The 23984-nt window shown below is 46.7% G+C and overlaps 2 protein-coding genes across 4 annotated transcripts in view; one reads left to right on the forward strand and one right to left on the reverse strand.

Annotated features, from left to right (window-relative positions):
• Positions 1 to 13465, reverse strand: part of COL4A1 (collagen type IV alpha 1 chain) — a 126379-nt gene extending 112914 nt beyond the window's left edge. For 2 of the 3 annotated variants that reach the window (XM_049834056.1, XM_049834054.1), the window contains exon 1: positions 13373 to 13465. In XM_049834056.1, the coding sequence (XP_049690013.1) occupies positions 13373 to 13465 (93 nt within the window). Of the gene's footprint in view, positions 1 to 12622; positions 12906 to 13372 lie in introns of those variants that run through there. The other variant, XM_049834057.1, reaches the window with a different exon arrangement.
• Positions 13397 to 23984, forward strand: part of COL4A2 (collagen type IV alpha 2 chain) — a 141305-nt gene continuing 130717 nt past the window's right edge. The window contains exons 1-2 of the mRNA XM_049834053.1: positions 13397 to 13504; positions 13644 to 13704. Coding sequence (XP_049690010.1) covers positions 13458 to 13504; positions 13644 to 13704 — 108 coding nt within the window. The 5' untranslated portion in view covers positions 13397 to 13457. The remainder of the gene's footprint in view (positions 13505 to 13643; positions 13705 to 23984) is intronic.

Consider the following 23984-nt stretch of genomic DNA (forward strand, 5'->3'; position numbering starts at 1 on the left):
ACCCTATAGAAAGAGTTGCCTTGTACACCACTGATAACAATTTGGAAGATGTCTCTTTGTTAGTGTCTTTATTATTTAAAAAAAAAAATCTCTCTTTGATGACTCAGCCTAGAGCCTCAGGAGATATTTTTCCCTTGCTAATTTACCTTGATCATTACACCCAGGTAGCTCCTCACCTGTCAACACACCCAGAAGCTGTTAATGGCTTCCTGACATTAGACAATAGCCTATATTTTCACGTGTTCTGTTATATTTTAATTGACTAAGTTTTTAGGAAGCTATCAGCCCATCATCACTAAGTCCCAACAGTGAAACAAACATTTATGAAAAAAAATAAAGTGGTTACAGACAGGACATTGGACTTTGCATCTAGGGAGCAGGGTAACACTGGTTGAAAAGGAGGAAAACAGGCAGAGGACATCTCACCAGCCTCTTTTTTTTCCTCTCTGTAGATCTGTTAGTATCAAACGACCCTCAGACAACCAAGCTGACGAAACTCATTTTTACTCCGCTGATCGAGACTGCTAGCCTGCTTCTCTGCACATCACGATTCTTCAGTGACAGAAGTAATTTCTCACATCATAAACAAGGGTTGCTAAAAGAGTAAGAAGACACACCGACATTTTCCGGCCTTGTTTCGGCTTGATTCCCACCTTTCTCATTGCCCGTAGGTTTTGGAGGGGATGCAACAGGCCTCGCTCTCGCTCCCTCCTGCTGCCAGCCGGAGAGTTCGGCTTTGAAGGGGCAGCACTACCACCCCGGGACCCACTGGAGACCAAGCCTCTGCCGTCCTGGCGGCACAGGCCACGGACGCGGCATCCCCGCGGGAACCCTCGGGCTCAGGGGAGCATTGGACTCAGGGCGCGCAGATCCGAGCTCCTCCGCCTCTCCCGCGGGATGAGCAGAGAGCCTTGACTCTTTTTATAGTCCCATCCCTTTCCCACCCCCCCAAACGGAGGCATGCAAATAACCCGTCTAAAGAAGCGGATGCCTGCGCAAACTCAGGCTTTTCCATGACAGACCCAGCTTTACGCTTAGCGGGTCGCTAAATTCCTGCAGCTAGTTGGACCATGAAGCATCAGTACCAAAATTCAGTCAAATGGCTAATTCCTATAAATTATCTCATTTGATATTGGGCTATCAGATTAATAATTGGTACCGAGGGAAACACACAGATTGCTGCCCACCACCAGTGACAACTATGAGATTAGTTAATTATGCAGGTACGCCATAATTCTGCCTTTAGCATGGTGTGATTCAGATTCTAAAAATGCTTTCTGGGCAGCTTCCACCTAATACTATAAATCTAAGCCCAGGGATTCTACACGTCACGCTTTCTAACGCAGCAAACAACAGTGACAAGAAACAGATCACTTTACATGCAATATTATAAATTCAATTTTAACCTGTGGTGTTGTACCCAAGCTTTATGTTTTACCTAACATTCCAGAAATTCATTAGTTGTCTTCAGGTACAAACTCCTACAAGAGGCTCACGTTTTCAGTACGTCGCAACATTCAATTCTCTTCAGCAATCCTTAGAATCATTTAGGTTGGAAAAGACCTTTAAGATCATTGAGTCCAAGCATAGACCTAACACTGCCAAGTCTACCGCTAAACCACATCCCTAAGTGCCACATCTACATGCCTTTCAAATACCTCCAAGAATGGTGACTCAACCAATTCCCTGGGCAGTCTGTTCCAACGCTTGATCCAAGAATATGTGCGGCTTCGCAGAGAACTCATTTTCCATCTTCATGACTGATTTGATATGATTAATATATCTTTGGGTTTAGAACTGTGAAATAATTTTCTAGGCAGCTGAACCACATTTATCAGAAGTGTAGGGGCATTATCAAAAACAATACAACACATGACATAATCACATATGCACCTTCCCATATCAATCAATTTCATACATTTCTCTTGCACAATATAGATACACACTGCGCCATGTGCAAACGCGTTCCATGTAATTGCCCATTACCATTGCGATGATAGCATGCGTCTGAGCGAGCACAGGGAGGGAAAGGCAGAACTTTTCACGTTTTGGTCATGAAAAGTTCAGACTTTAATCTATGATAATGAATGGGGATTTACAAAAACAAAGAATTGCTTATGAGCCCTGTGGTACAGCTTAACAGTCCAGCTAAAATAAACCTGAGCTCAACAGAAGACAGATACTCAGTACATGGCCTGTTTTGGAACTGCATTAAGTTCTGCATGCTGTTCTCTTTTATAAGCTAAAATTATTCTATTTAATTTTAACCAACACGAGACTATTTATTAAAATAAATGATACCGATATATTGACATTAAACAAATATAAAACATCTTCTGCTGAAATGCAGTCTAGCCTTACGTGTCTGTCAATACACACATGTGCCTCGTATCGTGTGAGTGACTAAAATTGTGCACAGAATAGGTAATTTGCAAACCCTGGACCAAAATCATAACATGCTGCCTTTCATTTCAAGCTGCACAGGGACTGTGTAGATGCCAGCTCAGGCCTTAACATAGGTTCAGTTAGTCCTGATAGGACCCTACATGTGTTTTGTGCAGTTGCACTTTCTGTGGGCCTGGCAGCATCCAGGAATAGTGTATCTACAGGATGGCACAGCCCTTCTCCCCTTGCTCTCACGCTGCCGAGCCCATTCCAGCACCAGCAGCGCTTGTGGTATCGGTGAGAAAGTGTTTCTGAATGCAAGGAAGGTGTTTAGAACCAACACCTTTTAGCAGGGGTGTATGTGACCTTTGCAAAGACTGTGGTGACACAACGGGTATAAGGCAATCGCTTGCTAGGCTTGCTCCTTCGAGGATTTTATTTGAAGACACTAAGAAGAAAACATGACTCTTACAATGACAGCATACAGAAGCATCCTCACAAAACAATCTTCCTCATTTTTGACCTATGCAATTTTCTGGCTTTGCCCTGTCACCATCATCTCCTTTTGTCTCCTTGACCCTCTAGGAAAAATCCTTCCACATCCTTAGCACCTTCAACTACTCTAAAAATCAATTAAATGGAAGCTGAAATCATTAGCAGCTTTGAGGAAATGACTCTGCACCTGAGAGGACAGAGGGCATAGAGCTGGCATCGCTGCGAGGATGGCAGCTGCCTGCCTGCACGTCTCAGGGGCTACTGTTCAAAGCTCTTCTGTGCTCGTGATACATCCAGTCCGTCAAGATCACAAGCTCTGTCCCAACCGAGCACACCGTGCCTGGAAAATGCATCAAAAAATCAGCATCCACTGCTTGTCTGACCAGGGTGAATCAGAGCACATTTTCAAAGGCATGTCCCCAGCAAGAGGGATTTGTTTTTCTGCATGATTTGAACTATTATTTTAGCATTCTCAAGGGCATGAGCCAAGACATTATTTAACCCAAAGACTTTAGGCACTGGTACAACACTTGCTATATTGCCGAGGTCCATAACGGGAAGCGAGTTTTAAAATAGTAATAGAAAGTCACAGAGACAGCAGGATTACATTGCATAAGAATTAACATCACCAGAACCCACGTCTGAGCCTTCCCCCAGCTGGGATTTACCAATAAAGATCAGAGGCACAACCCCTTCCAGGCTGGGACTGCCAACTGGGGGGTCCTCGCAACTGGTGGCAGGGGCCAGAGCCAGCTCCCCCCGTTGTTCGACCGCTAAGCAAAACAGTAAGTGCAGGGCTCTAGCACTTAGTCCCTTCCCTCTTTCCTGACTTTTTCTTTTTGTAATACCAGTTTTTGACAATCTCTTCTAATCCCTGGCTTCTGGGACACTTCTTGCCCTGGTTTCTACTCCAGCCCCTTGGGATCAGTCATGCAGCCTTGACTCCTCAGGATCACCGTACTATTTGAAAAGATAAAGGATAAAAACATAGACTTCCTAGGATACTTTTAAGCTTTTTACTTTCTTCTCACTTTCATTTGTACCTCTTGCTATTCCCCATTTTTCTCTAAATATTTCCATGTTGATTCCAAAAATGCAGCTGTTCTTAACAAAGATACAGCCCCAGTCAATTGACCTCAGCTAAAAAAAAAATTTTAAAAAAAAGATAAGTTTCAGTAAAAACCCTCATAATTTGCTCAAGCAAAGCTGTAATATTAAAAGCATTTACATAGTTTCAGTTTTCCTTGCCTGTTCTTACAAACTGTTAAAAACACACGTGTATTTACAGCTAAAAACTCTTCTGAGTTTTGGCTCTGAACACTGCTTGCACATGCATCTTGGCTTTATGGCAGCCTGAATTTATCCTTTTTTATTCTACTAGCAGATAACTGACTTACCATTGCCATAAAAGGGACAGAGCTTCAAGCACAATACAAAAATTCCTGGAATGTTTGAGTCTACCCTCACTTAGCTGATTTTTCCCTTAATATGTGCACTATGAATACAAACCATTAATGTACTAATTTTTCTTCAAACTTTTGTTCTAATTCTTTACAGCTCCGTAAGTCCATACCAGTGTCATTTTTCAGCCTTATTTGGGTTTCATTACAATCTTAGGATTTGTTTCAATGCTTTTAGATTATCAAATATTTCAACAGAAGTCTTCAGCAGACTAGAAAACGAGTTTTCTTCCACTAGGTAAACAACTGGACTAATAAGACCAAAAGACTTACAATATCCAGTCAGCACATAGCTATCCAGTGAAAATGGGCTAATTTTTTTCACCCCTTAGCTACAACTGAAACATTTGTCATGACAAAAAAAAAAAATAATAAGAAAAAGCCTTTCTCATTCTGTTATCTGTACACTAAACTAAGGACCCCATAAATGACCTATTAAAACAGAACCAGCTAATAAAACAATACATTTTCCCCTAAGCTAGTGATTATTTGAATGAAAGATTACATACTTCACTGTGAATTTCCAAAAAGAATATCTATAGAAATAATCCTCACGTAAGAATGGCATCAACTATATTGATGAATTAGAACACTTTCATCCACTAAACCATTTAGAAATGCTCTACCAGGTTCGTGCCCCAGTGTTAAGACAACATCCTCACGTAGAGAAGACATATGAGAGGGCTAGAAGGAAGGTGGAGCGTCTTGGTGAAACCACAGACCTCCCATGTAGCCAGAGCCATTATAAATCCCACAGCAGCTGAGACAAACATGGGCAGAGAAAAGGCCGGACACTGGTTTTTTAAAGGTGGTAGAGGAGGTGCAATGTTAGTTGCCTCAAGTAATTTTCTAGCAAATGCTAAGGAATACCACCAGACTTCTGGCAGCTTTTTAAAAATTGAACACCTAGAAATGATCTGTGGCTTTCACTGAATCTCAATTCAGAGATGAAGCACAGAGTCTGCAAACTCGAGCTCTTAAGCACATCTCCTCTGCTCCCACTTTTATCAGCTGGACAGGGTTCTCCACTGGGGTGACAAACTTTACCTAAAAACTTATTTCTGCTTCCCAGCTGTAGCATTTGAAATGTTCTTTAAGGTATACATTGTCACCTACAGACAGGAATAATGGATAGTTTGTACCATGCTCAATCTATAAAAGGCTATATCTCTTCCAAATGCAAAAGACTTAACTCACTAGCTTTTTAATTAAAATATTCTAGTTCTTCCTACTAATCCCCGTGTATTAAAGTAATTCTTGTATTTGTTTTATAACCCTGATAATTTCTTCCGCCAGGTCCCTCTCAGTCATCTTGAAAACCTTCATCTCAAAACGCTGTTTCTGTCACTGCTACCAGCAGATGAAAGCCACAAAAAGATGAAAGAAAATGAATTATTACTTTGCAATTTGTTTACTCCGCACACTTGACAGCACTTTGTGTTTTGTCCTTTACATTGTTCTGTTGAAGATGCACACCCTTCCTCAGACCCTGCAAGAGGCTGTTTGCCAGCAGCTGTAAAGGTGAAGGCAGCGGGAGCGCACACAGAGAGAAAAGGCAGAGGAAAGGAGGGGGACAGAGGATGTTTAGTAGTTCTTCTCTTGGATCCACTCCAAAACAACCCCAACGAAAGCCAACCTACATAAAATTCCATAAAAGCAGCTCAATAACTTTGCTAAAAACACAGTTACAGTTTCTACTAATTAGGTTGGCACAATGTTGGAAAATCTCACAGCATTTATTTCAGAACACATGTGAGGACAGCATCCTTTTGAGACGCTACATGAAGGTAACATAAGAAAAAAAAAGAAACCCCATTTTTCCCAATTTTTCTCTGATTTCCTTCATTTCATCTTTGGCCATGTTTTTTTTAATATGTTACTGGAAGGCAGTCCAAGCCAAAAAAAAAAAGGAGGGTTTTTTTGCGGGCTGTGAGGCGAGGCTGACTCATCTCCACCCGAGCGGATGCCCAGGCTGCTGGCTCCCACGGCAGCACCTTGCACCAGACCTGCACCAACATCACCAAAACACCCCAGCACGGGTATCAAAGCAGGACTACAATTCTCACTGGAACCCAAAAGGACAAGTTTTCAGTCGCTTGATGACTTGACAAATCAGAGGTGAAAAGGGGTGTTTCCTACCACCACCACACATTCACCTAAGCTAAGAAGAGCTAATACGACCTTAAGGCTCACATCTTTTGCCCATGTTGGAAACGCGATAGAAGCAGGCACAATTTAAGAGGTTTCCTAAGAAATACATAGTTGAGATATTAGATCAAAGTGGTAATAAGTGAGTCCAGATTATTATTATAATCCTTACTATCCTTGTAATAAGTACAAGGGACTGGATGCTAAAGTGCTTTTAAATATATACTATTATACTTTTTTTTTTTTTCCTCATTTTAGAAAGTTTACCCAAGCTCCTCCTTCTGTAAAACAGTATGTCAGAGATAAAGGAAGATTAAACAGTCAGTTTTATGGTCTTTGAAACATTTACTCAGACCTGCTTACTTAGATACATGTATCTCTCTCAATACTAAATAGAAACTTAAAGCTAAAATGGACACAATTTTTTTCTGATTAAATCTTTGATCATCCCTTATCTGTTTATACATGCCAAAGAACAACAACAGACAGTAGTTTCTTGCACAACTTACAGTCTTTATGAAGAACACATTTGCCTTTTTCTTTACTGCAAGTCACTTCAGATTAGAATTGCATCATCATAGTAATTGACATATTGACAATGTTTTAACTTGTTCTGTATCTTACTTCCACATTGTCCAAGATGCTGCTATATAAAAACTCTTGGAAGGCTAATGCCACATACTTTTCTGATGTATTAAATCACCAAGAATAATTCCAGCCAGTCACAACCCAGAGAAGTAAAAAATTTATCTTCCCACAAACATTGTTAAATTGCAGCAGTACTTCACAACGCCAGCTACTCACTAAAGGCACAGGTTGCTCTTCCAGTCAGGCCATAGCCCATGTCCAAATTCTTCCCTTTGCCCAAATTTTGCAAGGTGTTAAGGGCCTTTGTGATGGGAAGGTCAACGGAAATTCTGGGAAGGGAGCACTATGTAACTTTTAAACACTGATGAAGTAAGTCAATTTATTCTCATGTTGAGGTTGTTGAATCTTCCTTTGTTTAGTCTAGTTCTATAAAAAGAACAATATTCATAAGCCTATCCCTGGAGATGGTTTCTGACATTTTTAAACAATTGTCTTAGCTGTCTGCAGCAGCTATCCTACATTTCTCTACATGATCAAGGCAACCAAGTGACAGTATATACATCCAGCATAACCTCAGGCATTATATAACCTAGTTATATCCCAGGATTATATACACCCAGCGGACAAGTTGCAGTGAAACACTGCAGTAGTCCTTCCTGCAGGCATCTGATACACACAAACGCTCAGAAGCGAAAACGGTGCTACTTGGGATGACGGTCCAGGAACGCGTTTGCGCGTGCTGACGCTCAACAGCTGGCTCCAGGAGCGAAGCTCATGGGGATGAGTCAGGATTGACGGCTCAGGGACCACGCTCTCCAACACAGCTGGCAGCAAACGGGTTACGTGTTCCCCAAACAGTCTGCCCTTCTCTCCTGGCTCTGGCACCCTCTGCCATGAGGCTGCAGAAGAGGTGGCCGGAGGGAGAGGGGAAGCAGGCAGGAAGGACAGCAGGGACAAAGACGTTCTCCTGGGAGCAAGGGGTCACCAGGCGCACCCCCTTGCTCCTAGAAGCACCCACGCGCTTTGTTCTGTATGTATATATATTGACCAAATGACTCTCCACTGGTGGGGGTGAATGGACGCACCCACGACTGCCGATTCCCCGGCCAGCGCTCCTTGCCTTGAGCTGGGAGGCCACCTTCCCACCCACACCCCCAGGGCCCTCTGAGGCGCACCCTTGGTGCTCCCTCTGGGTCCCATACCCCTTCCCCCCAGGCCACCTCGCTCCAACAGGACGAAAAGGGAGTGCCATACTTTTCTTCAGACCCTCCCGCACCCCACCATCGCCTGGCAGGGGGAACTGAACCCCGTTTCCCATCTCCCTGTGATGGTCTTCTAGCCCAAGAGGTGCTTAACTTACTGCAGGACATTTGGATCTCTCCTCCTGGACACATTTTCTGAATTGAAGTGACCATATCTCCATCCTGAACTAAAACCTGCCAGGGTTTGTTAGACGTGCTTTTGGTATTGACAAGTCCTTGAGGACATGCAGGGACAAGGATGTCAAATGGCCTTAGGGGACAGGTCTCTCAACATCGAAAACAGTCGCAGCCCTAGACGCGAATGGCTGCAGAAGGCAGGTGCCCAACCAGCCTTATTTCACTAGTAAAAGCACACCCAAGTGAAGCGCTGTCAGTCATACAACTTCTCTCCAGCCACACGCCAAAAGCCAACATCATTTCTTTTATCTGCTCTCGGTTTATCTGCCTTGTACTACTTCACCTCAATAAGCCATGTTTTTAACAAAAAAAAAGGAACAGAAAAACTGTTTGCACTAGTTTTTTTTTTCCTTTTAGCCTCGAACTGCGCATGTCAGACTGCAGACCCAAATGCAATCTAGAAATAGGAGGAGTGACGCGAGGAAGGCGCGAGGCCGGCAGAGCAGAGCCGCCTCCGTCCGGCCACAGACGGGGCACCGCTCCCCAGACAGGGACAGGGACCTCCTGGCCTCCCACCAGCGCATCCCCAGCTGCCTCCACACGCTCGGCTCAAACAGCGCTGGGGGAATCAGCGCTGCCCGTGTGGAAAAAATTATGCATGCTTTTATCACTGCTTTGGCCCGCCTTCTCCTAGTAGCCAGGCAGAGCTTGCTCGCAGCTCTGGCCCGGCTCCCGTTTTGCCAACACTAAAAGTGGAAAGGGAGACGGGTTGGGAACTCGGAGAGACCGCCAAGCCCACGGCCGAGCGGCAGCGGGTAAGGCATCTCCTCCGTTCCCGCAGCGTGACACGGCAGCCAGCCCACTCGTGTTGAAGGCGACTCGCCCCAGGGCTCAAGCGCAGCCAGAAGATCTTGCTCCATTGCAGAAAGCGCAAGGACCGGCGATGCAGCGGCATCAACAAGGTACCGAAACGTGAAACCGGGATTTCCATGGCATTGTCATCTCTCAACCAAGCAGTACTAATGTTAGGAAACGGGCTTTCTTCAAAGGAAATGGCAGCCTGAAGAGTGTCAGAAATGAGAGCCCCTGCAGAGATCCGTCAAAACAAGCTTCTCCTGTAACCATCTCGTGGGAGCACTCTCTCAGCCTGACCTGGAAACATCTTAATCTACTGCCCTCTCTCCCACTCTGCTCTCCTTATAATGTGAAAATGAATCTCCTGAGAAGAACACAGAACAGTATAAAAGCCCAGATTAGCTATAATTAATATTTTAATTACAATCGGTGGGCATAAAACCCACTGAGGTCCCAGTGCCACATCTGGATGCATTTTGTAGTGCCACATTACAACCTGTGTGCGGAGGCACGTGATCCTGACGGTAGCTGGCTCAAGGCTGGCTCTGCTACATCAAATGCCTCTGTGAGAGCAGTCCTTCCAAATCTCCTTGTATGTATTTAATCACAGAGACGTCAGTGATAAAAACAGTTTTTCAGTCTGCCAGCCCTGTTGCACTGCAGAATCACCACCACCAACATAGCAGGAGCTGCTTCTGGTACATTTGCACTCACAGGCACAGTCCCAAGCTTTAGTGAGCTACTCCTGCACCACCACGATGCACAAATGAAGAAACATATTTACGGCAAGGGTGACCGAGCACTGGCACAGGTTGGCTAGAGAGGCTGTGGAGTCTCCATCCTCAGAGATCCTCAAAACTCGGCTGGACACAGCCCTGAGCAGCCTGCTGTAACTGGCCCTGCTCTGAGCAGGGGGTTGGACCAGACAATCTCCAAGGTTCCCTCCAGCCTGAGCAATTCTGCGATGAAGGCCACAGGGCAATTAAGAGCATGGCAAGACTGTGGCTTTTTTTTTTTTTTTTTTTTTTTTTTTTTAAATCTAGCTAATACCAGCTATTTGGGGGCAGAAAAGTACCAGCATCTTTTTTTTTTTTTTTTTTTTTCAGGAGAAAAGCAGTTGCTCCATTCAGGTTATCACAAACATTACTGCATACAACCTTACCTACCACACAACCCTCTGCTAACCCAACTACTCTTTAAATGTAAACAGTGGGAACGCGTTCGTCTGAGGACAACATGAGCACTGGGCCAGCTCTGCCAGCAGTCCAAAAGCAGAAGCAAGAGGTCCTGCCCAGGTGTACAGGCCACCCAGCCACAATCCCTCCGAGGCATCAGCCTGGCTCAAGGACCTCCAAAGAGAAGCCCCTCGACCACCACCCACGCCTGGTCTGCTGCCGGCCAACAGCAGTCTCCATCGCCTTTCGGGTAGCTGCTAGTGACAGGCAACAGCGTGGAGCCGGGGACAACGCCAACAGAACTGAATTGATTGAAAGGCCACCCATGTACGGCTGAAAGTTTATCTAAGGCGACAAAACTGCAAGGAGCTCAACTTCCACAGCATACTTGTGTTTCCTGGTGGTGCTGATGAGGAACTGTAAATCTGCAGTCAGCATAGCACAGAAAGAACGGTTAACTATGGGGATAACTTCATAACGTAATTAACAGCTCCAGATTACATTTTAAGGAATCTTGATTTTAATAAAACAATTCATCCAGCACATAGAGGACACTTCTAAAACAGAGCCTCTCCAGAGCTGCTACAGAAGGCCTGAAATTGTACAATTGATATTAGAGTTTGTATCTTCTTCTAATAAGCACCTTTTCCCTACATAGTTTTCCATCTTTGACTGACAGTCACGGTTTACCCAACGACTTCACTTTACGGCACAAAACGGGAACGTATCTCACAGACAGATACTTATGCCTCTAGGAATACCAAATTCAGAGCTCAAAAGTGAATCATTTACTTCAAAAGATTTTAATGAATTAAAATTAATTATATCCTGAAAGGAATACAGCTTAATGAGCTTAATGCCAAGTGATGGGTGAGTCCCCTAAGAGGTGCATCACAGAGTGATTTACTGCAGTCACAGTAAGCCTGATACTATCAGCCCAGGAGCAACAGGTAAGACGTCAGGAGTTCAGCGCATTTCTTGCTTCGGCTGACTCAAGGCATACATACCATCCCCATGGTCACACAGAGATAATCACAATTCGTTATAGAACTTAATTTCACCTGAAACCGCAGAAAAAGTTTAAAATAACCCTTTCCCATACCTCCTTTACTGATTAAAATGCTAATACAAGCTCTCACATTTATAGCAAGAAGCACGACAGAAATCCATCTGCCCATGCCTACCGATGAGCTTCCTGCACCCCTGAATTTCACCACTACAGTATCAACCTAACCAAACGCAAGAAAGCAGGGAGGCACGAAAAGATGACCTATTTCAAATGCTTATGTCAACTGCCCTCTGCTCAGAGGTACAGAAGGAACAGCACAAGAGTGCCAGAAAAGAGAGTCCTTTAACTTAAGGACAGCAGATAGCTAATATCTCCATGATAAAATTAGCTCCCTGAGCAAAACTTTCAGACTACTTGCATACTTTCGATTTTAAATGTCTGTGGCTCAATCTGGCTCCATCGGGAAAGGTGCCAAAAACTCAACTTCAACCATTAACATCGGGAGCCTTCCTGGTCTCGGGCCTCCTGCCCGTCGCGGGGGTCAAAGGCAGCGAGCGCGGCACTTGCAGTCCAAGCAACCAACCGCCTTTTCTTTTTTTTTTTCCCACCTCCTTTCCTTTCTAGCCCCCACCCCAAAAGCTCTCCTTTTTGCTTTTGGTGTTTTTTGGTTGTTTTTTTCTTCCCGCGGAGACACAACTTTCTGCTTTCACGCCGCGGGTGGGTGCGCGCTCTATATCCCCCCCCCCCGCCCAGCCAGCCGCCCTCCTTGCCGAGCCGTGGGGCAGCCGGAGGGGGGCGGTGTCCGTCCCCGTGTCCCCGTCCCCCCGTCCCCCCCCCCCAAAGCCCGGACCCCCGCCGCCAGCCCGTGGGGAGGCCGGGCCCCCCACCCCGCTGCGCTCCGCGGAGGGCCGACGGGCGGGCGCAGCCCCGCGGCAGCCGGGCATCCCCGCCGAGCCCACCTGGCTGCTCCGCCCCTCCGAGAGCGGAGGCCGCTCCGGCGGGGCCCGGCGGCGGGGATGGGGGCTCGCCCCCCACCCACCCCGTCTTTCGCGGCCTCCCCGTGAGAGGGTCCCGGGTGGGTTGGGGGGGGGAGGGGGGACGGGGGACAGCCGCCCCCCGCGTACTCACCGCGGCGGAGACGGCGCTGAGCTCGGCGCTCAGCAGCAGCCCGAAGCCCAGCCAGAGCCGCATGCTGCCGCGCACCGCACCGCGCCCGCGGTCCCTGGGCGGCGGGGCGCCGTCGGCTCAGCGTGGGGCTCCGCGGGACCGGCCCCACATGCGCGCCTCTCCCCTCCGTGGCGGCCGCGGCGCCTGCAATGCCTCGGGGGCGAGGGACTCGCCGCGCCGTAACCGATGGGCGGCGGCAGCCCCCTCTCCTCCCCCCGGGCGGGGACCCTGGGAGGGCGCAACCTCGCCCGCTCCCCGCCGGCCGCAGTTCCTCCTCCTCCTCCTCCTCCTCCTCCCCGCCGCGGGTGGGTGGCGGGACGCCGCCGGCGGGACGGGACGGAACGGGACGGGGCGGAGGGGGGGGGGGGGGGGGCGGGCGGAGGGGTGAGGCGCGCCGCTTCCTCGCCCCACACCGTCGCTGCCGCCCGGGAGGGCACGGCCGCGCAACGGTGCGGAGCGGGCGCGGGCGGCGGAAGGGGCCGGGGCTGGGGGGGGGGGGCGCTGGGTCTGCCCGGCCCGTCGGGGTCCGCGCCCCCGCGGCTGGCTGCGCGCCCGCGGGACGCCGCGGGGCTGCGCCTCCTCCCCCCCCCTCCTCCTCCTCCTCCCTCCCCGGCTCGGCCCGGCCCGGCCCGGCCGCTCCCCTGCCCCGGCCGCGGCGTCGTCGAGCGCGGAGAGCCCCTCCGGGCCCCGGGGGACACACACCGGCCTTACGTGCGGGCTCTTCTCTGCCTTGCAGGGGCGGCCGTCCGGCGGGAGGAAGCCCTGAGGCGAGCCCCCGGGCAGGGAAGGAGGGAAAATGGACATCTCGCCGCAGCTTCCCAGTGCGCGGGCTGTTATTTGTCAGTAAGTAATTCCGCTCGGCGGGTTCGTGGAAATCGCTCTTTTTAAAGTCGTACTGTCACCTTTAACTGCAGCGTTTTATCACGTGCGTGTTTTGTGCCGGCTCCAGGCGATATCGTGCTTATTCACCTTTTCCCTGCAGGGATCTGGGGCTTCTGCTGATCCTGATGGAAGTCCTGCTGTCAGCCGTCGAAGTGGATGCTGTAAGTAAAACGCCTTATGACTTTTACTGAGGAGAGGGAGGAAGAAAAAGCAGTTTCCTTGGTACCAGAAAGCGAGGAACTGCGTTTTCCTTCGCTAGATGGCTTATCTATCATTCCGTTAAAGGAAACAACCAACAAATCATCTCTGCGAGCCTTACAGATCGCTGCCTTCAACAAAATGATGTTTAGCAGAGAAGCGTAGGGGCTTTGGTGTCAGGTTGAAGTATTCCACTGTTACTTTTGCTCACATTGGGTAATTTGTTAAAGCAATAGCAAAGCAAGCCCCACAACTTCCTCATTTTCCTAAGAAAAGCACAAAAAATGCGGCGCTACAGGTGTCAGGGAGTACTTTGGAGAAGTTAAACTGCAGCTGAAATATCTTCAGTTAAGTACGGACCTCATCTGAGGACTCAGAAGTTGAAGCTATGCCTTATTTTTACAAATCAGAGACGTGTTTATAAAGAAATTGTTGTTTAAATTCAATTGTTAAATCCAAAAATGGGCGAGTGAGGTGCTATATAGGTGGTTGTGACTATCCCACTATCCGCTTGAGGTGTGAGGTGTTCATGTAAACAAGTTACTAAACTCTTGGGTCACGGTCACAAGGATGTGAAAGAGGTGAGAGAGAACATGTGTGGGAGTGCAACATTTCCCTGCTATAAAGCCTGGTGAATTTAACGGAAAGATCATCAGTAATGCGAGTAGGCTTTGGATCAGGCCTGAATACAGCAGACTGAATGAAAGGCTGCTAAGACTTGGCTCGTGGCTGCATTTGTCAGCCACCCAGTGTGGGTAAGGCTCTGTGGTCAGGTGCAAGTGGGGCCTCGATTACGTTTTTTCAAAAGCTATCTTACTTACATTTTAATTCTACTGCCTGCAGCTTTCACCCCTTTTTTATGAGTTTACGCTCCTTAGAGATATCTGATGTGGTTACATCTTTGCGGTGAGATGGCGTAATATATTAAGGAATGGGAAATACTGGGGCTTTTGCAGCAGGTGTTGTGTGTGGTACATGGTAATTCTGCACTCAAGCTGCAGCTGGGACGTAGAGCTTGCCCATCGGTCTGCGTGGCTGGTTGGTCTCCGCGCCTCGTAGCTGAGTGAGAGGTGGCAGGCTGGGGACCCACAGTCCCATGGGAAGGGACGTGAGCGAGGACCTCGAGCGCCACGTGCTGCTTTTCTTTGCCATCTTTTGATAGAAACATCATTCTGCTGAGTAGCGCTAAATGGATGATAATATTACCACGCCCTATTGAAAACAGAGCAAACTGGTAAGAACGCAAGCGTTTTAGGCCCAGTAACGAAATCACCGGGATCAGTTGACGTAAAAAGGCAGCATTTGTGGTATGACTCTTCTTTTTAAGACGTTGTGCTGTAGTGTGTGTAGCGTGATACCTGAGCTTTAGCTCTAGCATGGGCTTATTCATTCTCCTTCATGTTCTTGCTTGTAGACTGCAGGCTGCGGCGTTAGTATAGAGGTATACCGAAGAGGTGTTCGAGCTGCCTTGGTTAGTGGATGCAGTCTGGTCATGGCTGCTTGAATCTCCACATGCTGGTTTTTCCAGAGTATCTTGGCAGAGTAAATTGGCCTGCTTGGAGGTCTAATTTCCCTGATTTAACAGTTCCTAAGGTGGTGGCTGTGTAGGAGATGAAACACCGCAGTGAATGTGAGTGAGGAAGTTTGGTCACGTTTCCATGAAAAATTAGACCTGCATTGCCAGCAAAATATTTATTCCATTTTCTACCCATATGCCACTCCCTTCCCTTGGCCAGCACAGGTCTTTCTGTAGGCCTGTGGAGAACTGAATTGGAAAATTACTTGTTTAAACTAATCAGTACCCCAAAGGAGAAGAGGGATGAGAGCTAACTTTAGCCTGGATCAGATCACCACTTGTATTCACAGAAACTTGGGCTGGGACAGGCTGGGAGCAGGCAGCTGAGGGTGGCAGGAGAGGTGGGCTTGCTCCTGGCGGTGACAGCTCTGTCGAGTGTCTTTGCAAAGTGACAAAGTAGGCGTGTGTGGGAAGCAGCAGCACCTGAGTAATTGCAGGTGGGTTGTTGGCAGTCCTGTTCTTGATATTGTAATCCCGTTTGTCACATTGAATCTGCTAGTATTTGTTGCACAGATTAATGTGCTAGTGTTATGAAGTGTTTTATTAGCTTGGATTAAAAAAACTGCTATGAATTATTAAAGTCTGTGGGACCAGATCTTGAAAGTCATGGTTCTGCCTGTAATGAGACAAGCAGAGCTGCTGAGTTTGACAGCCATATATATGTGAATGAGTCACAGCTGCTGGAGATAAGTGTTGTTGAATGAGTGAAATTGCACCTGGGCAGAAACTGGAATGAGATGAAGGAGAAAGCCAGGAAGGAGGGAGAAAGAGGGGAACTTGGAGCATTTGACTGGATGTCTTGCCTGGCAGGCTGCTGCTAGCTGCTAGGGAGACGGATGTTTCTCAGCAGAGAAATAAATGAGAGGAAGAAAGAGAAGGAGGATGTTTAGGATATCTGAGGACTGGGGAAGAAGAAATGGCATCTCTGGCAAGAGAAGAGGATGCCAGTTGCAGGCTTGGGGAGAACTAAGGAAGAGGAGTCCCTGAATGGAAATAGTGGGAGGGATAGCCAAATGGAGTAGATCAAGCCCCAGTTATCTTTAGTACTCTTTGGCAGACTCTGGCTGGTGATGTTAAAGGCCTCAAATAACTTTCGAACTACTCTGAATTGTAGATTTAAGAATTCATGTGGCTTAAATAAAATTAAGTTGTGTTAACTACCCAAAGTTTAGCCAAGTTTGCAGATTTCTTCTTCTCCTTTCTGTACCTGCAAATATATTGCATCCAAAATATGTCTTGGATTTTTTTTTTTTTCCCAGAGAGAATTTATCTTCTGGTAATGCTGATTATTTTTTTTCTTTTGTATTTCCCAAAGCACACTTCTTCCTAAGTAGTTTTGTAACTTAGTATAAACTGCCCCTAATGAAAATTACTACTTTTTTTTTTTTTTTTTTTTTTCCCAATTGTATTCTGGTGGGAGCAATGGAATCCCAGAAAAGAAGGGAATGACTATCAGAAAAAGAAAGAAAATTTAGAAAGAATAAGTTGGAATGACATTTGTAAAAACAACACTGATATTTAAAAAGGAGAACATACATAGATACATAGAAAGGAAATAGAGTCAAAGTAGTGCGTAAGGTATAATTCTCCTAACTTCTGTGACATTGTAAGGGGATGTATTAGGGGGAATGGCATCAAAGGGGGAGAAGCAACAATCCTTAGAAAGAGAGGATAAACCCAACAGTACTATGTACTTCTTTCTGTCAACTTTATAGTGAAATTAGATTGCCGACATGGGTGCCTAAGTTATTGCGCTAAGTTAAAACGTGTCAGTGCTCTGTGGCTATCTTACATCCAGGTTTTCCCAGATGCGTCCTGTTTTATTCCACCTGGAAACTTCTGTCTGTTTGAAACAGGAGGACTTTTTACATTAAGTCAGGATTTCCAGGCTGAAAGAAGCCAGGGTGGAGTAATCACTAGGCCCATCCTGCCGGGCATGTCCACTGTGAATGCATGCACTAGGATCTCTGTGTGCAAAATGTAATAGTGCATGCGTACTGCCCAGGTGATCTAGGAATGAGTCGTCAATTTGACGTATCGATTTCTTCTGCCACATTACTTAGTGCATGCAAAGTGAATCCATCTCTTCCTTGAAATACCAGACTTCCTACCTGTGCACTGCTTCAGAAATAGCTGTGCCTAGAAGATCCCCCAAAAAGAAAAGGCACAATCCTATTTTAGAACGACTTCATTTGAGGCATTTCCATACTGGCAGACATGGCTTATTTATGTCTGTTTAAATAAGTGTACAGTTTGGCTCATCTTTGAGTAAGAGTGGTGTTCTGTAAGAAAATCAGACAGTATAATGATATTTTGCAAAAATACAGCATTTCAGGGAGCCTCACAGCGTATCTGATCACTCTATTCAAAATTTCTTTGAACCCTGAAAGACTCATGGGGTAGTTCAGAGAGGACTCTTTTTACGTTCAGTTGTGGAGCTGTGAAGAAGGGGCAGCTCTGTTAAAGAGCTATGAGAAGACCTGAGTGAAGGAGGTAGCATCCAGGCAGCCACATAAGGCAAAACCCCTCACTTTCACCAACAGCCGTGCCTTGATCTGGCAGTGGTGTTTCCATGATGACGATCACAGTGCGCATCACGCTGTAGATGGGCAGCAGGACAGCTGCCCAAATGGGATTTTTGTTGTTTTCTTTTATCAGAGCCAGGATTTCACCTCTTGGCATTGTACAATGTCAGAATAACACACTCACTGCAAGTGTTGCGTACGTGGACATGTAGTCATGGTCCGTAGCTTTACCAGTCCTTCCTTTCTTGTATGCTGTCTGCTCCACTCATCAGTAAGAGAGCTTCCTTAAATGTCTCTTTCCCTTGTTATTCCTCAAATTCTTCCTTGAAATTCTTTTTTGCTGCCATGCCTATGAAACCAATGCTCATCCTAATTTCTTATTAATTAATCATTCTTCCTAGGAAGATTTCTTTAAGAGCCATTTCTGCTGCGTCTGTATGGATTCAATTAGAGAGACTATTCTTTGCATACAGTTATATCCTAACACTATTTCAAGTTATTAATTCAAGGATTAAAGACAGGTTACATCGAAAGCAATATATTGTGTCTCCCTGGAGTTAGCAATGAGGAGGAGGAAGTTCTCGCGTGTGTCCATATTCTTTAATCACTCAGTACAAAGCCACGCTTAGATTCTGTACTCAGTTTTTCTTGTGAGTAGATCAGAAGCATGCTCAATGAATGTCTGCAATAATATATTTGAAGTAATTTTGGTTTTTAGAGTTATTAAATGGCATATCATATAGTCATGCTGCATTTGGTAGGAGAAGAGACAGAGTTCTTTCAGCTTCCCGTATTTCTCAGAGGTTAAAATGTTGATACTGAGAGACAAGAACCCTAACAATGTAAACTATCATGTAATGAAATGATCTTGTTATTTTTGTTACCTTACTCTGAAAGTAGCTGAAGCGGTTTCAAAAACCCAGCATCGGTTTTCTTTGAGCTTTTAAAGTAGCACATCTGGGTTTTATTGTGTAGTAATTGCACCACAGGAAGTCTTTATGCATTATGGTACTAAACCTACCATGTATTTTTTAAATTTTGTGGAGAAAAAAAAAAAAAAGATTTATAAGTCCCAACAGATTTGCCTTACCCAAAATGTATAGCTGCATTGTGGCTTATTCAGTTATACTATAAGCAAACACATTTGTTATAAATATTTTAAGTCAGTAGTTCAGAGCACAGTTTGTATTAGTGGATCTTTTTTTCTTTTTGCAGTAATGAATTTCTTGTTTGAGACCAGACTGTTCGTTATTAGTTCTTTGCTTTTGTTTTTCCAAGCCAAAAATTGGTCAAGGGGTGGAACATTCTCCATGTTGTATTATACCGATCCAAGCTCTTGGGAGAGTTGAAAGTTAATTTAGTAGCTTACAGTTACGACATCTTTGCTTGCCAAGGAAGGCAGCTTATCTTCTCTAACCCCTTCTCCCTTAGGAAGCTAATGCCTTGCACTATTCGCAGTACCTCCTAGGAACAAAAAGCATGGTGAAATTTGCAGTATTTCCTGATGTTTATCAACAGCTATTTTCTTTAAAATGGCAGCAGCTAGTTGACAGCAGCAGTTGACTCAGCTCACAGTGAACTATGTGATTTTTATCATGCAAATACTTCTGAGTGACTAAGGACCTACGTTGCTGATTTTTGCGTGCCCTTTTTTGTCCATTTGGGCGCTGAAGGTGCCGGTGTGAATCACGACCGCGCAAGGGTGGCTTCTTGTTTTTAGACCCTAGAAACGACGTGTGGCGAGGGAAGAGCTCCCGTGGAGAAGTTAACGAGCAAACTCGGCGTTTGCCTGAGTAATCGCGCGTGCTTCAGCTGAATTGCGTTTTTGCCGCACGGTTTCCCCTCTGCAACAGCGAGCGGTGTTCCGCGAGGCCGCTGCGTTTTCCGAACGCACGCATTTCGGTTTCTGCCTTCGTGCTTGTGCGTCCTGGGAGCGGCGGACGCCGTTCCCTCAGCGGCAGCGCAGGCGGGAGGTAGAGGCTGGCGTGAGGAGGCGTGCGGGACCCTTGCCCTCCTGGCGCGTTCCTGCAGCACCCAGCGGGTCCGGGGGTGGTCACCGGGGTCTGACACGGCCTCGGAGGGCTGGGACGGGGACGGGCTGAGGCTAGGCTGGGACGCCGGCCCTCGAATGGAGGTCAGGGAGGTCCGTGGCTGGGCAGGGGCATGGCTGTGACCCCAGGCTGCTGGCGGGCCGAGGGGGAAGCCCCGCTTCTCATGGCCTGTTTCCCACAGAGCTTGTTTTGCACCCCTCCGGGAGGGAAGGCTACACAGCTGCACCGGGAGCTGGCCCCGCGCCCGGGTGGCCGGTCCCCTGAGGGACGGGATGGGGGAGCGGGGCCTGAGGCGCTGCCGGCGGCAGAGGTGGCCTGAGGGGCCTGGTGCGGCCTGGCCGGCAGGCGGGAGACATGCGTGGGGCAAAGCAGACGTGCGAGTGGAAAATTCGGTGGGAAATTTGAGGGAAATTAGCATGTTTTGGGAGGGCTGGGACAGAACTTCGAAATGGGCTGGAGCCTTCTGTATGAATTGAAAGGCAGTATTTGGCTTTTCTTCTCCCGACAGAGTCCCTCGAAAAGGGACTTTTTGTCAAGACACAGCGCCGATTTTCAACATAAATTTACCAGTGAGTTCTATTTTTATTTTAGACTTCTGAGATCAGAAGAACATTTAGATCGTATCGGTTACCAAGGATGTATGCTTACTGGGATATTTCAGGCGTCCTATTTATTCGTAAATGATCCCAACCTTTATTTTGAAGTAGCTTTCTGAAGTCAGCAAGGAACGATGATTCAGATAAATAGGGCTTGGCTTACTTTTGGCAGGTCTTAGCTGCAGATCATGCCCACACCTCCTCTCACCATTGATTGATGGAGCCAAGTAATAAATTCTTTATTCCAACTATACTTTTCCTTTATATTTCACCAGGCTTTTAAAAGGTCTTTGCTGGTCAAAATTACCTTCTGGCTGTGTACAAAAAAAGGATGTCAGGATAAGTGAAATATTTTGGATACAGCACAAACCCTTCCATTTGTCTTGTTCTGCAAATGTTTTTTTTTGTTGTTCTTGTTTTTGTTTCTTCTTTTTGTTTCTGTCATTAGAAAACAACTAACCGCCTCAGGTTTAAGCCCTGTCCCAAAGCGCAGCTCTGAGCTCGTGAGCGTTCTCATCCGACGCGGCTCCCAGAGCTTGCGTACCGGCCGTCGGTGCCCGGTGCGGCAGGCAGAGCGGTGCCGCTGCCCTTCTGCCCGTCCCTGGGGGCTGCAGCTCCTGGCTCGGCAGGAGGCTGACCCCCTCGCTGCACACCCCGGCCTCCTGCGGAAATGCGGGCTTGGAAACAAACATCAGGGGTAAAAAAAAAAAAAAGAAAAAGAAAGAAAACTAAGAAATAAAAAAAGCATCTGTACAAATCGGCGATTTGCTGCCTGTACCGCGGGAGTCTCCATTGTCAGGTCCTGCCCACACTTGCTGTGCCTTGCAGCCGTGGGGAGCAGAATCGTTTCTTAAGGTAGAGGTGGGAAACTGGGAAAGCTTAGCAGGCTTTCCCTGTCGCTCTCATGTGTGCCTCGCTTTTCGGCACAGCGTTGGCTCCTGCTTCTCTGCCCGTGCAGTCCCCGGCCGTGCTGCAAACAGATGAGGAAAGGCATTTTTACGTTGGAGCCGCAGCCTCGCTGACCCCGTGTAACTGATGTTCAGCCACCTGGTCCGAGTCTCACGGCACCCCAAACACGTGTGCGGAGACCCCGGGGAGCAGCCGCGGGAGGAGAGCAGAGCTGCTGACCAGGGCTGCCGGCCTGTCCTGGGCTGAGCTGCGGCAAAGGGAGTGGGCAGAAAGGAATGCCGCTCCCGCGCAGGGCTGGGAATAGCCGCTGGGGCCGCGGAGCATGGGAAGCCTGCATATCTCCCCGAGCCAGCAGCCAGAGAAACAGTCTGCTGGAAATAGCCCAAACATCTCTGCGTGACACTTGGAAAATCTTAAGTGACGCTGGCTAGAAGAAGGAAGTGAATGGGGAAATTTAAGCATTTCCCTTGCCGTGTGGAGCTGAAGCTGGGTTTTCTCCAGGTGCTTTGCAGGTGTGTGGTAAGAGCAGGTGTAAAGAAGTAGGTATATAGTTGCCCAAATCCTCTGTCCTCTGTAGGTGCCTACGAGGTAGCCACCACATCTGTTGCCTCTTAACTCGCTAAAGCCCATGGGCTGCTTCCTCTCTGGCTGTGTCCCTTACAGAAAACCACAGGGTCCCAGGTGTATCCTCTGCCCTTGTCGTCAATTGGCACAGTCTGTCCATGTCCATAACAGTAATTAGCCTTGGTAAGTAGCCTCCTTGGTTTCCAAAACAGGGTGGCCCCTTAGAGACTGCCTGTGGTCCTTGCGTTATGCTGACTCCTGCACCATGGCCAAAAATGTCTTTGCTGAAGCAAGGCAAGAGAAAGCTTCCCAGCCCAAGCAACAGGCATCCACAGATCCTTTCTGACAGCTAAATGGTAGAGATGGTCAAGCTGTGGGGTATGGGGCTACTTAATACATTAATGGAGACATGGTGCCTCTGACTGTGACATTAACTGGCTAGAAATCAGGAGCCACTCTCATTTCTGACATGCATCAGGGTATTGGGTAGTTTTACCCAAGTAGGGCTGAAATAGAAGCAGTGAGCTGTTTTACAATCAGGTTCAGAAAATATCGGTTAGCATTCTGAATACTTGCACCTTGCTTTGCAACAGTATTGCCATGTCACCCACTCAAATAGGAAATTTATGCCAAGGAAAACCAAAACCCTTACTGATAGTTTTGTTGTAAGCTTTATGTGACGTTTCATGGCGTTATCATGCCCTATTTGTTGATACCTACATCATGTAAGTAAAATTAAGGACAAAAATAAGCATGTAAATAGATGTAAATAGCAACAGGTCACAAACCAAATTGCAAAAGCAGAGGCGTCAAAAAAACCTTTACTAGTCCTCTTTGTCATGCCTAAGTGTTAGGAAAAATAGTCCTTCCCAAGGAAAGGACAGTGACTAGAGTGTGGAGCACTTGGCTACATGCTCGTTTTCTGGTGGCTTATGCTGTACTCCCAATTGTGCTTTGATCTGTTCTTGGAGAGTATGAACACTGCAGTTCATCTCCTGCAACTGCCTCCCTTTCCCAAAAGGTTTTCCATCTATATGAAGTGGTCAGATGAGGGGAATGGCAAAAATGTGCTCTTTTACCTTCTGGTTTTAGAATAAAGTCAAGGACGGGTGAGTAGTAGAAGGTAGGGGTTTGAATTGTCCTCATTTGATGGGAACTGGGGTTTATCCAGTTGTCCGTCACACAATGTCAGCTTCCAGTCTAGATTTCTTTCTTTTCTATTCCAGTCCTTGCCTATGGCAATAGCTTTGATTTGTTTGGCGGATCACAGCCTTGCTGCCTTATCTATGAAGCTATTAATACTGCCTTTAAAAAAAAAAAAAAAAAGTCTTTTATAAGATAGTCTGCTTAGCTTTTGCCCCAGTCTTAGAGAATAAGGAGAGGACTTCTTGGGACTCCATCCTTTCAGTGACCCAGTGACTAACGGGATCAGTACCCCTTTCCTCTGCATAAATAGACTTAATTAGACTCAAAGAGAGTGAAATATGGTACTATTTCCACACATCAAGCTATCTATGCCTAAATCCCTTCCACGGAGTGATTATTTAAACAAACTTCTATGGCCAATGGACTGGGGAACAATCTGGAAAAAAATTATTTTTCTCTTTAACGTTGATTTCCTTTTATGAATTTATGCCATCAAATCGAGATCCAAACATCTTATACCATCCGTCCAATGCATGCTCTGACCAATGTGGATCTGATTATTTTTCCATGTAAGAGGGGGAACTAAACTCTCTTTGTTGTTACTCGTTCATAATAATCCTGTTTGTGCCTTCAAGGGGTAAGATAGTAGCAATTCTTGATACGGTATGTTCTATAGTCCAAGATGTTAGAGAACTTCAAGAAAATGTTACCTCTGCTTTCACAACTCTTGCTTGAGGCTCGTATCGTCCTTAGAGACACAGTACTACATAGGGTCACCATTGAGCACATAGGTGGTTAGTAAGGTAGCTTGAGGCTGGATCATAAATCACTTTGAAGATTGGGACTGTAGTCTTGAATCGTTCTGAGTAAGGAATC

This window comes from Accipiter gentilis, chromosome 31 (genome assembly GCF_929443795.1).
Source record: "Accipiter gentilis chromosome 31, bAccGen1.1, whole genome shotgun sequence".
Classification (NCBI taxonomy): domain Eukaryota; kingdom Metazoa; phylum Chordata; class Aves; order Accipitriformes; family Accipitridae; genus Astur; species Astur gentilis.